Source organism: Chenopodium quinoa, unplaced genomic scaffold, assembly GCF_001683475.1.
Source record: "Chenopodium quinoa cultivar QQ74 unplaced genomic scaffold, ASM168347v1, whole genome shotgun sequence".
In the NCBI taxonomy this organism is placed as follows: domain Eukaryota; kingdom Viridiplantae; phylum Streptophyta; class Magnoliopsida; order Caryophyllales; family Amaranthaceae; genus Chenopodium; species Chenopodium quinoa.
The window spans coordinates 1,597,096-1,612,809 of NW_018743616.1; the positions used below are offsets into that span (position 1 = coordinate 1,597,096).

The 15,714-nt window shown below is 35.1% G+C and overlaps 1 protein-coding gene across 2 annotated transcripts; it reads left to right on the top strand.

The window, feature by feature from the left end:
* Positions 1-1,933: 1,933 nt before the first annotated feature.
* On the top strand, positions 1,934-13,334 carry LOC110683011 (phospholipid:diacylglycerol acyltransferase 1-like). Of its 2 annotated transcripts, none has more exons than XM_021859347.1 (7): positions 1,934-3,170; positions 7,360-7,582; positions 8,506-8,789; positions 10,101-10,428; positions 11,578-11,837; positions 12,186-12,677; positions 12,999-13,334. In XM_021859347.1, exons 1-6 carry the CDS (start codon positions 2,722-2,724, stop codon positions 12,667-12,669), a joined length of 2,028 nt encoding a protein of 675 aa, XP_021715039.1. In that variant the 5' UTR covers positions 1,934-2,721; the 3' UTR covers positions 12,670-12,677; positions 12,999-13,334. The 2 variants fall into 2 exon arrangements, with proteins under 2 accessions (XP_021715039.1, XP_021715038.1); XM_021859346.1 differs by having other exon boundaries at positions 1,935-3,170; positions 12,759-13,334.
* Positions 13,335-15,714: the final 2,380 nt, after the last annotated feature.

Genomic DNA, 15,714 nt, shown 5'->3' on the forward strand with positions numbered 1-15,714 from the left:
GAAACTACATAGCTTCATTTCACCAAAAGCATGTGATTTCTTTTTTTGCATTTTTTTTATTTCGCAAAAGGTAGTAGCTTGTCATTGTGGATGTTATAGGCTTATAGCTTAAATGATATAGTTTGGAAAATAATGATGTGGCAACCCAAAGCTACAAGGAATGTAGCTATCCATTGTGGATGTTCTAACTCGATTTAGGATCCAATTTCATCATATGTTGGTTGCAAGACTTCGTTGGGACTTGAGGGGATCAGTTTGAAAGAATATCTAGCAAGTAACAATTTGTTTGGTTGTAAAGTTTTTAAAAGAAAGGAAGAGAATAAGTAATTTCATCTTAGTGTACTGTTTGACTAAACTATGATCTATTAATCCAATCCTAGATCCGCCACTGGGCGGGCACACCCATTGTGAGAGCAAAGCTTTATGTGTTCTTCTCACATAGAAGTGTGTCAAAATCATTTTTGTGGTGTGCCAAATTCATTTTTCCTTTTTTTCATCCAAACTCCATTTGTTTAATGAATAGTGAATATAAATATTTCGAATATGAGTGTTTGGTAAAGTAGTTGTTTACAAGATATCAATTACTATATATTAAAGTAATCACCAGAATTCTTCCAAAAGTACACGTGTTGATTCCACAGCAAAAAAAATTCCGCCAATTATTTTATTTTTTAAAAAAAAATATCTACTGCCTAAACTACCCCGAAAAATTAAACAATAACAACAACATTAAATAAAAGAAAAAAAATTATTTGCTTTATAAATAAGAAAGTGAGATAATTGATTAAAAGAATGAAAAATCACGAACAAAGTAGAGTCATTGTATATTAGCGATTTTTTACCCTACAAAATTCTAAAATCAATTCAACTAAAATTTATTGTCGCAAAAAGAATACCACCAAACTAAAAAAAAAAACTACAAAAATAGGGATATTCTATATTAACGTGTCATCTATACTAATTTGATAACGTAAATTAATAGATATTTGAATGTAAACCTATAAACAACTACAAACATAGAGTAATTTATAAAAATATTTTTTTAGTGAATATCCGAGCGGTTGCTCGGGCAAATAACTAGTTATATATTAAAATTAACATTTTTTTCGCTTAAAGTGTTGAAAAAAATTATCAACCGCTTACTTTTAATATCAAAAGCTATATATTTAACTTTTTGATAAAAGCTACCTCAACTACTATATTGCCAAACGCTCAATATATTTATAAATTACTGTTTGACTTGATTGATAAATTAATAAAAGCTTAAAAGTTAGTGTCAAACCACACTTCTAGTCTTGGTTAAGGCTCCATATTGGGTCATTAAATGGTTGAATACTTTTTGTAAAAACCAAAAAGTAACCAAACAATTAATTTATAATTTAGTGTTTAATATTAAAATCGTGGTTCAAACCTTGTGAAAACCAAATAGTCTAATCTCTAAATAATTATGGATACTATATGTCTAATATTCTCCATCCATCTCTATTAGGCTTCATAATATGATTTTTATACACGGTTGTGAATTTAAGAAAATTTTGCGTGAGTTGCTAAAAACAATATAAATTTTTAGATTAGGGTTGAGTCAAAAGGTTAATATACATATGCCATAATGTTAGCGTTTGAATGGTAACGAGTAGCGTATGACAACTTAATTACTTTTTAAATCTTATTATGTATGTATTTTTATAGTATTTTAATATTTCAACCATTATTTTTACCAAATACTTATACTATTAATCTCTACCTAATACTAACTGACGACTATTTGCTACTTGACCATTAAAAGCTAGCCGCTAATTTTATCAAACAGAGCCATAATGTATCTAAACACACACAACTCTCTTTCTACAAGAACTTTAAATGTATACTCAAAGTGTACGATATAATGTCGATTTATTTTTTTTATTTTGTTTTATGCATGTGTTTGATTGTACCATGCATGTTTGTAATCATTTTCATACAAAAAGAACACTAATTATATGTAACATCTTACAATTGTGGAAACTTTATAATCAAATATGAACAGACAAAATTAATTTATTTCAATTTAATATTCTTTAATAACACACACTACCACATTCAAGATTGGATTAGGTCAAGGAGTAAACTAGAAGAACACGAAACAACTTCACATCTCTAGAATAAAAACACATTCCACTTTCCATGCAATTCCTTTTCCGTTTCCCTTTCCCTCTCCGTTTCCCTTTCCTTTCTCCCGACAACTCCCATCCAAAGCAAAAAGACGAAAAGAAGTCTCTTCATAACCCATTAAAAAAAATTAAAAAAAATAAAGAAAAAAGAATCATACGACGTCAGCCCACCATAGATTACATGCATCAGCAATTATCCACCGTTAGATCTTCTAAGCTGTTTCCAGAACAACCTGCCGTTTCCACGTGGCCATTTTAATTCGCTGTAATGTGGGTCGCACCGTACTCTTTGAATAGTGGATCCCACAAACACTCACATTTTAGTTTTTCCGTTTTTGCATAATAAAAAGTTTTTAAAAATAAAATCCCAATAAGAGAAAAACCAAAAAAATTTCTCTCATTTTCTCTCTCCTCCTCCGCCATTGCCACCGGCAAACCAACCACCACCTCCACCTCCAAATCGAGCAACGGCCTCCAAATTTAACGTTGCTCATTCAAACATTCAAATATTCCAGCTTATTTTAATTTAGTGTGATTATCAAATTTGTTGTCGGAATCGGCGGAGGAAACGATGCCGTTTCCACGCCGGAGAAAGGGTGCATCCCCTCCACTACCTCCAATAGAAGATTCCGGAACAATCGAGAAGGAGACAGAGGAGAATAAGAAGAGGAGAGAGAAAGAGGAGGAGTTTCGAAGGTCGAAGAAGGAGAAGAAATGGTCATGTATAGATAGTTGTTGTTGGGTTGTAGGAATGGTATGCTGTACATGGTGGTTTATGTTATTTTTGTTCAATGCAATGCCGGCTTCGTTTCCGCAATTCGTTACGGAAGCGATTACCGGGCCATTGTCTGATCCTCCTGGTGTTAAGTTACATAAAGAGGGTTTGAAGGCGAAACATCCTGTTGTTTTTGTGCCCGGTATCGTTACCGGGGGTCTCGAGCTTTGGGAAGGTCACAGTTGTGCTGATGGATTGTTTCGGAAGCGCCTTTGGGGTGGTACTTTTGGTGAATTGTATAGAAGGTATATTTTTATTTGTTATATAATAAGAATTGTTTTGATTGTTTTGTTTTGTCATGTTTGAATTTGTTTGTGTTGGAGTATAATTAGGATGAATGTAATTGAATTTTGGTACAAAATGATGTGTTAGATTGCATATGCCACTGCCTTTGAAGCAAAATCGGTCTGTTTTCAGTGTGATTAAAAAAAGTGGTAATTGGTAATTGTTTTAGGGGAGGTTATAGGAGTAGGGGATTTGGTTTAGAAAGCGAGTTTTGGAGTTTGTGATTCGAGTAATGGAGTGAGTAGCTGAATGGTTGAATACTTGAATGTCCTAGCTCATTTGGATGAGCTTATTGTTTGTGGTTTAACAAATTGGTGGCAATCAAATTTGGGTTTTTTAATTGATGGAAGATAAACTTTCTTAGTTTCTATGGCATGTATTTGGCCTGTATGCTGGCGTTATTGTAGCTTTATCTCTTTGGTAGTTAACAACTATATGGTGCAAGCTAGGTATGGTTTGTGTATGGGAGTTTCTAATACAAGTCTTCTGAAGATTACCTATGCTACTGACTTTAATATTGAGGATGGACTTGTTATTTTTAGTCTTGAAGAATCGAAGTATTGCGAGTTCTTTAGTTTTGTTCACCTTGTCAAAGTAGAGATTCGAGACTAGAGATGAAAAATTCATGGCTTGATGTGCAAATCTAGTTTGTTGAGTTTTATTCTACGATAGTTACCATTCCCGCCTCTTGGTTATACGGAGTAATATTATTATTCTACGGTAGCTTACCATTCCCGCCTCTTGGTTATAAAGCAGCTTTAAGAGATTCAAATATCTTAATAGAAGAGATGGGTAAATATTCTTTCTTTTTATCGATCTGTCTTGCTGCAGGTTAAATAAGGAAATGTTTTGGGTAAGGAGGTTGTTCCCAGGAGGCCAGGATCAATAGGCACAATGAAGTTCATAGATTTATGCTCGGTTCAAATCATCTTATTTAAAAAGTTTATGCTTATTTTAGAAATAGTCAGATTAGATAAAAATTTATTTGCATTTACTTGTCACTAAATATCGTTAATTCCGTACATTAAAAATTATTAAAATATCATATTTGGAAAGTACAGTTCATGTATCTGGTACACAAATCATAGTAATTTAGGTGAAATGAACATAGCCTTATTCTTGGTGGCTGTGCATTTGTGATTTATGTCTACATATGTCCTCATCTGGCCATCCAACTAATTCTTTCAGTCAGGAGATAGATCATGGTGAAAAGCCCATGCAACTATAGAAGCTCAATTAGGAAAGATGTTACTCTGTATCAAGTGAGGTTAAAGAGTTATCTGTATTCTGTAACTTTAGAAAATTACTTGAGCACGAGATGATCTTGTTAAGGATATAAAGTATTAAAAAGCTCAATAGTAAATAGATGCTCTTTGATTATTTACTTTTGGAAGAGGAGTTAGCTACCAGTTATTAGAATTTAAAATAATAAAAAAGAGTGATTGAGTTTGATCTTTGATAGACTGTTTATCAGTATTTGTTTGTTGGATTTCTTGGTAAGGATTTTTTTGAGGATATAAAGTATTAGGAGCTTGTGCCTTTTTTACTTTTGCCTCTCAACACCCTTCCAAAATCATGATAAGCTCAGGTGAGAGTTAAGTTAAACTGTCAACCTTATCATTTCAGTTTATTATGCAGACATTTATGCCTTGTAGAATCTATACTTATTTATTAAAAAGCGTTCCCAAAAATGTTTATGTGCTACGTAGTTCTGCATTAGCATTGTGACATGTCATCATTTTGCGCCATATCATCCAATAGCATTATTGCAACAATTATTCCATGTCATTAATTTGTAAACAACATCCCACAAGTTTCATGTTTCGAACACTGAACCTCATGGATGTAAGATCACATTTCTTACCATCTTAGCCAATAGTAATTTATGTCCTTTATTTACACATAAATAAATATATCTTTAAGTAAACACAAAAATAAAGATAAAGAATAATTATGTAGTCTAGAAAAAACGAATAAGCAGAATAGCCTCAACAATTCCTAGACAATAGAGAATTATTCTATTTAAATTCTCTTTTTTTTTTTTATTAACGTTATGTTTCAAAGTAACAACCCGGTGCAATACCCGGGCCACACACTAGTTGTAAATAATTCTATTGTATGCTTATATTGTCTGCTTAGTTCAGCATTGTAAGGGCTAACGCAAGGCTACTATTAATTGTGTTAACCCTTCAAACCACTGTCTATCTCGCCCTATCTCTTCCCTTCTCACTCTCTCTCTCCTTCCCAGCTCTTCTAAGTTCTAAGCCAATCAAATAATACCTTCTCCTCTCCTTCCAATGCTTTTAAGCCCCAAACCTCACCACCAACATCTTTGTTTTCTCTAGTCCTTATCAAAGACTTCTTTTCTCCCCCCCCCCCCACCCCCCTTCTCTCTCTCTCTGGTTTTATGCCAATTCCATTGTATTAGCCACCTTATTGTGCACAGTGTGGGATCATTGACTTTGTTACATGTGAAGTGGTCATTGTTTAGGGTGCTGATATTTTATGAAGGTGAAAAGATGTTTATACTCATTCCATTTTTCAATTTCTTCAAAGTAGTTTTCACTTATGTCAAAGATGTTACAATACACAGAATAGTTATTTATCAGGTAGTTATTGAAAGGTGCAAATGCTCACCTTTGAGAGGCCAAAATACACACAAGTAATGAGCAAATTTTGGAGAAGTAAAACATGGTGGCATCCCGACATGCCATTTTCAAGTGGTGTCAATATTGGGTTATGTATGTGATCTATAGACAAATTGATGAATGGGGATTTGTGGTTTGTTGAAGAAGGGTTTGATTCTACCTGGGATTAGATGACAGTTTACAGTTTTCACATTGCTATATTAAATCTATGGGAAAGATCAGTTTAATAATTTTAGATAGCATTGTAGGAGGGGAGGGGACAACAGAGGCAGCAATGATGGAGGGGCCAAGGGGGCTAGTAGCTGGCGGTAGCTAGCTGATGGGGTTTAGGATCTTGTCTCTTAACTATCCTATCTTGTGTCCTTACTACTAATTTTGACATCTCATCAGCAGGATATTAGTTATTTAGTGTTGTAATTGTGAAATCTTGGATGATGTGGAATGATAAGATTTAAAGTGATAGAATATGAGTCGTAGAAATGTAAAATGGAATGGAAAATTCCTACCAGATTGGTGGCTGTCAAGGTGGCAATTGTTGGCTGGGTTGGTGGTGAGTGGGTTCGGGCCTTTGGGGGGTGTATCATAACGCTATTAGGGTTAAAGGGTTTTTTTTTTTTTTAATTAATTATATTAAACATCAGTGGTAAAAGGTGTAATTAATAAAGTATATGGGTGCATGGTGAATTCCATTCAAACTCAGGTGTATATCTGTCCTTGAAATCTTTGTCATCCAATTCAATCACCCCATACCTGCAAATTACATTCTTGGACTTCTGTACTCTCATATTCCAGCTCTTTATGACCTAGTATTACAAATTTACAACTCTAGGTAACTGCTTTGATGCGCTCCATTTCAAGCACCAGAACACATTGTGTTTGTGGTTATTAGTAGAATATTGCTTGTCTTGACATCTATCAGTGGCAAATGTTGATAGGGAAAAAAAACAAATATTGCTTACTCTTAAGTTAGTGTCCAGGACTGTTTTCATATATTTGACCAAACTTAAAATTAGGGAAAGCCAAAATGGATATATAGCTATTTATGCTTGCTGTTAATTGCTTGGATACGTGTGCTGAGTGTGCTTCTTTGTTTACCTAGCCACTTCCATGGCTTAACAATGGAGCAGCCATTGGCATTCATGCACATGAAGTATTATACAGCATGCTTTTCATGCAAGGAGCGTAAAATTGTCGTGTAGAATCTTACCTGGAAAAGTCATTGCATCCAGTTTTCTAAAACATTCTTGCTCATATTTCCAATAGTGATTGCATATGTTCTATGATTATCATTTTGTTTCAAGTTTTGACCAACATCTGCTGGAACTTATCAATTATGGTTTAACTCAATCAGTTCATACTTGTTTTCCTCCATATTTTAGTTTTACCATTGCGTTTGATGTTATGAAATTAATTTATTGTACTAACTCATTATTTTTTTATTTTTTTATTTATGTTTTTTTTTTTAATTTTATTTTTTTAATATTGTAATTTCTTTGGGCAGACCCCTTTGCTGGGTTGAGCACATGTCTCTGGATAATGAGACTGGACTTGATCCTGCTGGTGTAAGAGTCAGACCTGTCTCCGGTCTTGTGGCTGCTGATTATTTTGCTCCTGGCTATTTTGTATGGGCTGTTCTGATTGCTAATCTGGCTCGAATAGGGTATGAGGAGAAAACCATGTATATGGCTGCATATGATTGGAGAATTGCATTCCAGAACACTGAGGTATATTTTTAAGCAATCATTCCTTATGACGATTAGCTGACTCCAAATCAAATAGGGACTTGTAGTATTAATGTTTGACTGTGGTGCTGCAGTGACTTTGTATTTATTTAATATGCGTTCTGTCATGTTTCAGAGTCATGAATTTTGGGATGTAAACTTAGAAGTCTTTATTATTTTGTGTTGGGCATGTGTCTTGTGTGTAATTTGATAAATTTATTTGGAGAGCTAATATATTGTTATCTCTCGATTCAGGTATTTCATTTACAAGTATATATGGTGTTCCCCTCAAAAAAAAAAAAAGAAAAAAAAAAACTAGTGTATATGGTGTTTTATCAATAGCTTTAAGGGATGTACATGCGTTTTATTAGAATGAAAGTCTGATAATATATATTAGACAACCTGATTTGGAATGCTTAATCTTCAGAATGAAAGTCTGGATTGATCTGGTATTTCGGAGGGAGTAATAGACAATTGAAGATCTTTAATTGTAAGTAAATGGAAATAAGAAGTTTTGGCATTAATCTTCTAATATTGTCAAATTTTAACAAGAATAATCAATAATGTGATATTACGTATAGAAAGAAGAGTCTAATTTATTTGTGGATTGTAATTTTGTATGAAATTTTAATTGCAATGTTGATGGGAGTATCAATTAGTATTTTGAGATGTATAGAAAATAGGTTTTGTATTAGATTTGCTATAATTCTGTTTGATATATAGAATTGTATCTATCTGTTATGTAGATCTATGGCTTAGCATAGTATGAATCCGTATGATATTGAACCTTTAATATTAGACTGAATTGAGATCTAAAGGCACTTGTGCATGTATTGCGGCTCGAACTAGCTCTTAACCCACATGACAAAAACTGATCATGCCTCTTGTTTAAATGTGTTTTACTTTTCTTCGATGAATATCATCAGGTAAGGGATCAAACTCTTAGCAGGATGAAAAGTAATATAGAACTTATGGTTGCAACAAATGAAGGGAACAAGGTGGTTGTAATTCCACATTCCATGGGTGCTTTGTACTTTTTACACTTTATGAAATGGGTTGAGGCACCAGCCCCAATGGGTGGTGGGGGTGGATCTGATTGGTGTGCTAAACATATCAAAGCGATAATGAATATTGGTGGACCATTTCTAGGTGTTCCCAAAGCTGTTTCTGGACTATTCTCAGCCGAAGCCAAGGATATCGCTGTAGCCAGGTCTCGTTTCCTATCTTTCTTGTTTCCTATCTTCTTTCCTAATGTAATTAGTGCTACATAAAAGGTGAATGTATTCCATATGGAGTTGCATATAGAAAGCTTAAAATATAAAGTCTGAAAACGTAAAAGTCGTATCAGTATCTACTAAGAACAATTAATATATCATATTCTTCTGATTTTTTATAATTGCAACAAGTCCCTTGGCAAAGAAAGATATTGAGAAGGTAAACAATCTAACTAAGATGACATAAAGACCAGTAACCTAATCCTTCCCTATTACTGAAGTTTAATTTGCCCATTTACCTCCTCCATTTCCTTCCTTAAAATGGATGCCAAGGAGACATGTGTGATCATAAACAACGGAATACAATATTTACTTGATCATATTTGGTTATCACGCAAGTAGTTGACGTTACATAATCATTGACAACTGTTGAAGTACAAAGTACAAAAGAAGTTTGTTTATTGTTGACCACATAGATTATGAAGTGTGTTTGATGTTTCATAAAATAATTTTAGTACCCATCATCTTATTTATTGGAGGATAAAATACATTTGCTGAAGTGGATAATAATTTGGGTATCTAGGTTTAAAACAAAGAGATAAAGAGTTGCACATAATAAACACTTTACGAGTGTTGCATAACTGCATAAGGTTGTTAGGTTTCTGGACACTGCCTTGGAGCTGGAATTGGCTTGTGATTATAAATAAATAAAAGAGATTGTGATATGAGGGGAAGATAGGGGGATGCATCCACATTATCTTTTATCGTATTCATGAATTTCTGTCTTGGTATTAGGGTTATGAGCTAGTCTCTAGCTGGGCATACTACTAATGCTAGTGCATTATTAAGTTTGAACTTTGATAGGATTGGAATTTGTGTAGGCTAAGGGGTGTCATATTTTTCTGGAATTGATGTAGGCTAAGGGGTCTCATTAATTTTTCCTACTTAAATGAGTTAATTGGATATTTTAACTCTTTTCAATAGTGTCTCCTCAATCAATTAAAAGAAATTGGAAGAGAAATAGATTTATAGGAAAAGAATAATGCCTAATCCTATAGGTACTTTGTGAATATTGACTTATTTACCACTCATCTGACTAATGAGATAGAAGTCGTCAGTATAAAATTACCCTAAGTGTGAACATATCAAATTTCACATAGATTTCTGCAATCAAACAAGTTTTCTAAAATGTTGTGGACAGAGTCTTTGCACATGCAATTGGTGCTTTCATTACATCAGTAGTTTTGGATAAAAATTTATAGATTCAGCTATTCTGATTAATGGCAAAATAACTTATCATGGTATAGGTCTGTTGCACCTTCTGTTCTGGATAAGGATGTCTTTGGTCTCCAAACGTTGCAGCATGTAATGAGGATGACTCGTACATGGGATACAACCATGTCCATGATACCAAAAGGCGGGGACACCATCTGGGGTAATCTTGATTGGTCACCTGAAGATGGGTACAATTGTACTTTGAAGAAGCAGAGGAGTAATGATACACACACTGCTGGAAAGAATGGAAATGGGTGCCTGGATTCATCAGGAAAAGGTGCGCACTTTGGAAGAATAATATCATTTGGAAAGGATGTAGCTGAGGCCCCTTCCTCGACGATTGAGAGAATGGACTTTAGGGTAAATTTTTCTGCCTTGCTTTACATTAATACCTTTCCACGGAAGATAAAATCACTAAATCACTATTCAATAGTGTTTTCTTGTGTCAGAAAGTAGAGACTTGTACCATTTAACTTATTTACATATTAGCTTATGTGTGATTCATGTTTGGGTACGTTTTTCCCCCTATGGTACTGTTATTATTTCTGCAGTTTTTCTAACAAGATTAGGTAGGTAAATAGGGACTCGAATATACATGGATATCTTTGTATACTAAATTACACACTTGAGCATCTCTTGAGCTTTGTATTTGATGTGCATTGGCAATTTGACATGGATTGACACCAAATAGAGTTGCCAACCTATCATTACAATACAGGAAATCTGAATTTTTAGAAATTGTTAATTTTTACTATGTGGCAAATGTTGCCAGTGGATGATTTTCTCAAATAACCAAGCAAGTATTGGTGATGCTACAAAGTTGTATAGTTGTATTTGTTAATAATATCAAAGCTTACAATTGGAGTTAAAATGTGATGATAGGGGCAGTGCTCGATGTGAGTATGGAGATTCTACTAGGAATATTGTCGGTAAGTATTATACAATGTTGGTCATTGAAATTGAATTGGATAGTAATACCTTTTATGTTGTGGGTAAGGAGGTGATATTAGCTATGCAGAATTTAATTTTTCAACGAATGGATGACAGGCAAATTTGTAACCTAACATGAAGTTCAAAGTAGAATATGGTAAAACATAAAAATCTCAACTTCAAAGTTTTCATATTACCTGCTTGAAGGAGTCACTGTGCGTTAAGAGGCACTTTTAATTTTAGCCTTTTTTTTGGATGGGCGGGTGTTTTGGAGTTTATAACCAAAAATAAAAAATAAAAAATTATCATTTATCCTTGATGGCAGTCCAAATTTTTTGCCTTCCACCTTATTTAACAATTATTGGCATTATCCTTCGTAATTTTTTGTTGCAACATACTTCAAAAGTTTGTTCAGTAGTTTATGAACTGAATATGATTGATGTTTGATCTGTTTGCTGGCCTGCTGCTACTCTGATGTCCTCTCTCTCTTCATATCCTTGACTTCATGCTCCAATGCCCAAGGTACTGTGACATGCGAGTATTTTGGTGATTGCCTCACATTTTCTGTTGTTTGTACAGGGTGCCACTAAAGGCAACAACCTTGCTAATGCAACCTGCCAAGATGTATGGACAGAGTACCATGACATGGGCATTCCTGGCATCAAAGCCATTGCAGATTATAAAGTATACACAGCTGGATCAATATTAGATCTACTTCATTACGTGGCTCCAAAAATGATGAAACGTGGTGATGCTCACTATTCATATGGCATAGCTGATGATCTGGATGACCCAAAATACAACCATTATAAATATTGGTCAAATCCATTAGAAACTAGGTGAGTTGTTAGGTTTCAATGTTGTCAGAATTCAAAAATCAGAATGATGTTTAACCACTCGATTAATCTACATTTGCTCGCTATGCTTTCATATTAATTTGACTTTGAATAAGATTATACTTTATGATGACTTTGAACTCAAGATTAAGTATTTCTCTTTTAGGTAAAATAATTCACTGCGTTCTTGAAAATGCAAAAGGTTCTCATTTTTAATTTAATTGATTTGGAATGTATTTGTATAATCTTTCATCTTGTTGCTGTTGGTTGTGGGAGGGAGGTGAGATGGTTAGAAGTTGTTGAAACTTTTCTCTTTTGTGATGTATGCTTCCTGATTTACAATGTATGCAGGTTGCCAAATGCCCCAGATATTGAGATTTTTTCTTTGTACGGAGTCGGAATTCCTACTGAGAGAGCCTATGTTTACAAGATGAGTGCAGCGGCAGATTGTTACATTCCTTTTCAGATTGATACAATGGCCGACAGTTCAGATCAGTGCTCTTGTCTCAAGGGAGGGGTTTACAATGTTAATGGAGATGAAACAGTTCCTGTTTTAAGTGCTGGTTATATGTGTGCTAAAGGTTGGAAAGGGAAAACACGTTTTAACCCCTCTGGAATGCGGACTTTTATAAGGGAGTATGATCATGCTCCTCCAGCTAATCTACTAGAGGGTAGAGGCACCCAAAGTGGTGCGCATGTTGATATAATGGGGAATTTTGCGTTGATTGAAGATGTTATTCGAGTAGCAGCAGGTGCTACAGGAGAGGATTTAGGAGGAAATCGTGTATATTCTGATATTTTTGAATGGTCTGAAAGAATTGACTTAAAGCTATAGCCAACAAGGTTAGTACGCTGGAACTTTTGTACATGTTAATATCTTGGTTCCTTTTACTATTCTTCCGGTTGACTCTCAAATAATTTCAGGATACAAGTCCTTTTTAGAAGGATACAATTGCAGAAAGATGATAGATATCAGAGCTGCAGACTGCAGAAGATATGGCATCTAATATCTATCCCTCTTAATATGATTACATATTTCGTCCATAAATATTCACCTTTTCGATCTTATATAATTTTTCATACGTTCTTTAGTCTTTTTGAAGCTTAGACCTTGTAGTTGCTACCATATACACATTAATTGATTTCCAATCTTCTTTGTTACAGCAGTGGCATTCTACTAGGTTGCCTTAGGGATTTCAGTTTTAGATTTGCTGATTCAAAACAAAGATGACACATAGCTCACACGTTTATCAGCCATCGAACACGGTAATTAGCAACCCAGATAACAAGTGATCTTTTCCTTTGCTTGCGCTCTTCATGTTATGTTATGGCTAGAATTTAGATATTCAATTCATTGTGTACAGAAGTTAATTTTAAATATAAGGGGCAGCTTTTCGTCCCCTGTTATCAATAGGTTTTGGGTGTTGTGAAACCTGGGTCTATTGACAATTTTGTTGTTTTCTTTAATAAGAAAACCAAATGTAGATTTTATTTACTCCGTAGTTTTTATTTTTGGATAGTAATCATTTAAATTTAGGTGGTAAGTTTGCATAAAATCAATGTTGTAATTCTTGTAAATGTTAAAAAGTTGCTTTGAAGAAAAAGGATTGATTGATGAAAGATAACTAGACGACACTTACAAACAATTCCTAGGAAATCAAAAATTTCAACACAAGTACACATTACTTTAGAACTAGTTACATCGCAGGTTTTGATCAACGATCGCCTTAATAAAAAACTTCATCCGAAGCAATACAATTTGTGAATTAGCACTAATTCGGCTTGAGATCCACGGATGAGTAATTGTTTGGGTGAAAAAACTCATATGGCTTTCTGGATACTTTCGGTGAAACCTTAAATCTTCAATCTTTAACAGACGAACAAATATAGAAATTAAGCCTAATAAAATAAACACAATCATAAAGATGAGATACATTTATTGAAAGCAATAACAAAGAGATAATATTGTTACAAGGAGAATATTTGTAGAATTAATAATAGATAATATTGTAGACAGAGATATTATGATTTGTTTTACGCGAACAAAGAGATATAATTTTTCCTTAAAAAAAAAACAAAAAGATATTATTTGCCTATAAATAATAATATTGAGAAGATAATATGATATCAAGTGAGATAATGTTAATATTTGTTGCTGTATTGCTTTAAAATAATTTGGGGTCGTTTGGTTCGCTGTAATGGGGATAGGGAATGAGAATGGGAATGATTACCTTTGTAAGTGTTTGTTTTGCATCTTTTGTCATTCCCATTCTCCATTTTAATTTTTGGGTTTACCCAAAATTGTTCTAAACTCATTCCCCACCCCCGTACCTTTTCCATTCCCTTTCCTCAACCACCAGGTCCACCACCATACCCACATCAGCTGGATGCACCTCGCTGGAACTCGTTGCACCTCGCCGGTTGCTCGCCGGCCCTCCCCCGACCTTCGCCGCCCATCCTCCCACCCGAAAATCCTCCCCCACCCACACATAACCCTTAAAAAACCCTCCCCTCCACCGGAACAACCGGCCGCACCTCACGGACGTTTGTCGCCCCTCCTCTGACCTTCGTTGCCCCTCCCCTCACCCTGAAAATGTCTCCCCTCCCGGAAAACCCCCCCTCACCCACACATAACCCTAAAGAACCCTCCCCCTCCCGTTAGAACAGCCAGTCGCCCCTCCCCCCACCCTCAAAACCTAGCGACCGGGGGTTTCGAGGGTGGGGGAAGGGGCAGCTGAGTGCTTCAACGATGTGGTTTAGAGGTGGTCGGGGATGAGCGGTAGGGTGGCGGAAGGGTGGAGAGGGGAGGCGGTGGGGTGGTTGGATGGTTGGGGTCTTCCCGGAGATAGAGGGAAAGAGAAGTGAAGAAGTGGTGGACTCGTGGTTGTGTGGTGTAGTATTTTTTTTATTTTTTATTTAAGTTGTTTCCTTTTGTTATGTAAAACAAACAACTTTGTAAAACAAAGAGAGTTGCATTCAATTCCTCTCCTTTCCTTTTCTTTAAGTCATTCCCTTTCTCTGAGGTGAACCAAACGGCCCCTTAGTGGGTATTGTGATATTAGTAGTACGCGTGGAGTATGCGAGTGGTATTAGGAAGTAGTTGTGCTTAGTGCTTCTCCAATTTAAATGATAAAATTTCGAATTCTTAATATTGTCTTCTACCTTTGTTTGGCATCCCATCATATATAAATACTTGATACATATATCCGTTAGATTTAGATTATTAAAGCTACGCTAGAAGTTTTGGTAAAAAAAAAATAAAAAATAATCAATGGCGGCAGCGTCAAGTCAATCAAGTCCCATTGAATGCCTTCCTACGGACATACTCTCGCAAATACAAGTACTGCTTCCCAACATCAAGTGCTTATTACGTGCAAAACTCGTGTGCAAGTCATGGTTTACCCTCATATCATCTTCGGAATTCACCCATCTTTATAATCTCTGCCATAACAACAATTCTCTCCTTGTATATGCCAAAGATGATTTTAACTTTCACAGTCCCTATCTTTACGGAGTCGAAGTCAATGATGACGACGTTTCGAAGGCGGAGAAAATTCAACTTCCTCCATACCTAAATAAGTTGGGAATCATTAAGATTGTTGCTTCATGCCATGACTTGTTACTTTGCACTTTGGTAACTCTACTTTGATCTTGCTAAATCCATTAACTCGTCTTTACCACATTATTCCTCGGATCGTTTGGGGTATAAATGGGAACGATTCAATTATTGATAGACTGCTCTATCCCAATTCTTACCGTGATGACGATTTCGATATTGGACTCGGATATGATCATATAAAAGATGACTACAAAGTTGTCATTTTTGAGAGTGGTGCGTTCGGTAACAACCAAGTTTTCCTGTACAGCCTAAGAGATGGGT

Coding starts and splice junctions, on each gene's coding strand:
- LOC110683011 (XM_021859347.1), top strand. CDS start 2,722: ATGCCGTTTCCACGCCGGAGAAAGGGTGCATCCCCTCCACTACCTCCA. Junction 3,171..7,359: donor TTTGGTGAATTGTATAGAAG/GTATATTTTTAT, acceptor TTCTTTGGGCAG/ACCCCTTTGCTGGGTTGAGC. Junction 11,838..12,185: donor TCAAATCCATTAGAAACTAG/GTGAGTTGTTAG, acceptor CAATGTATGCAG/GTTGCCAAATGCCCCAGATA.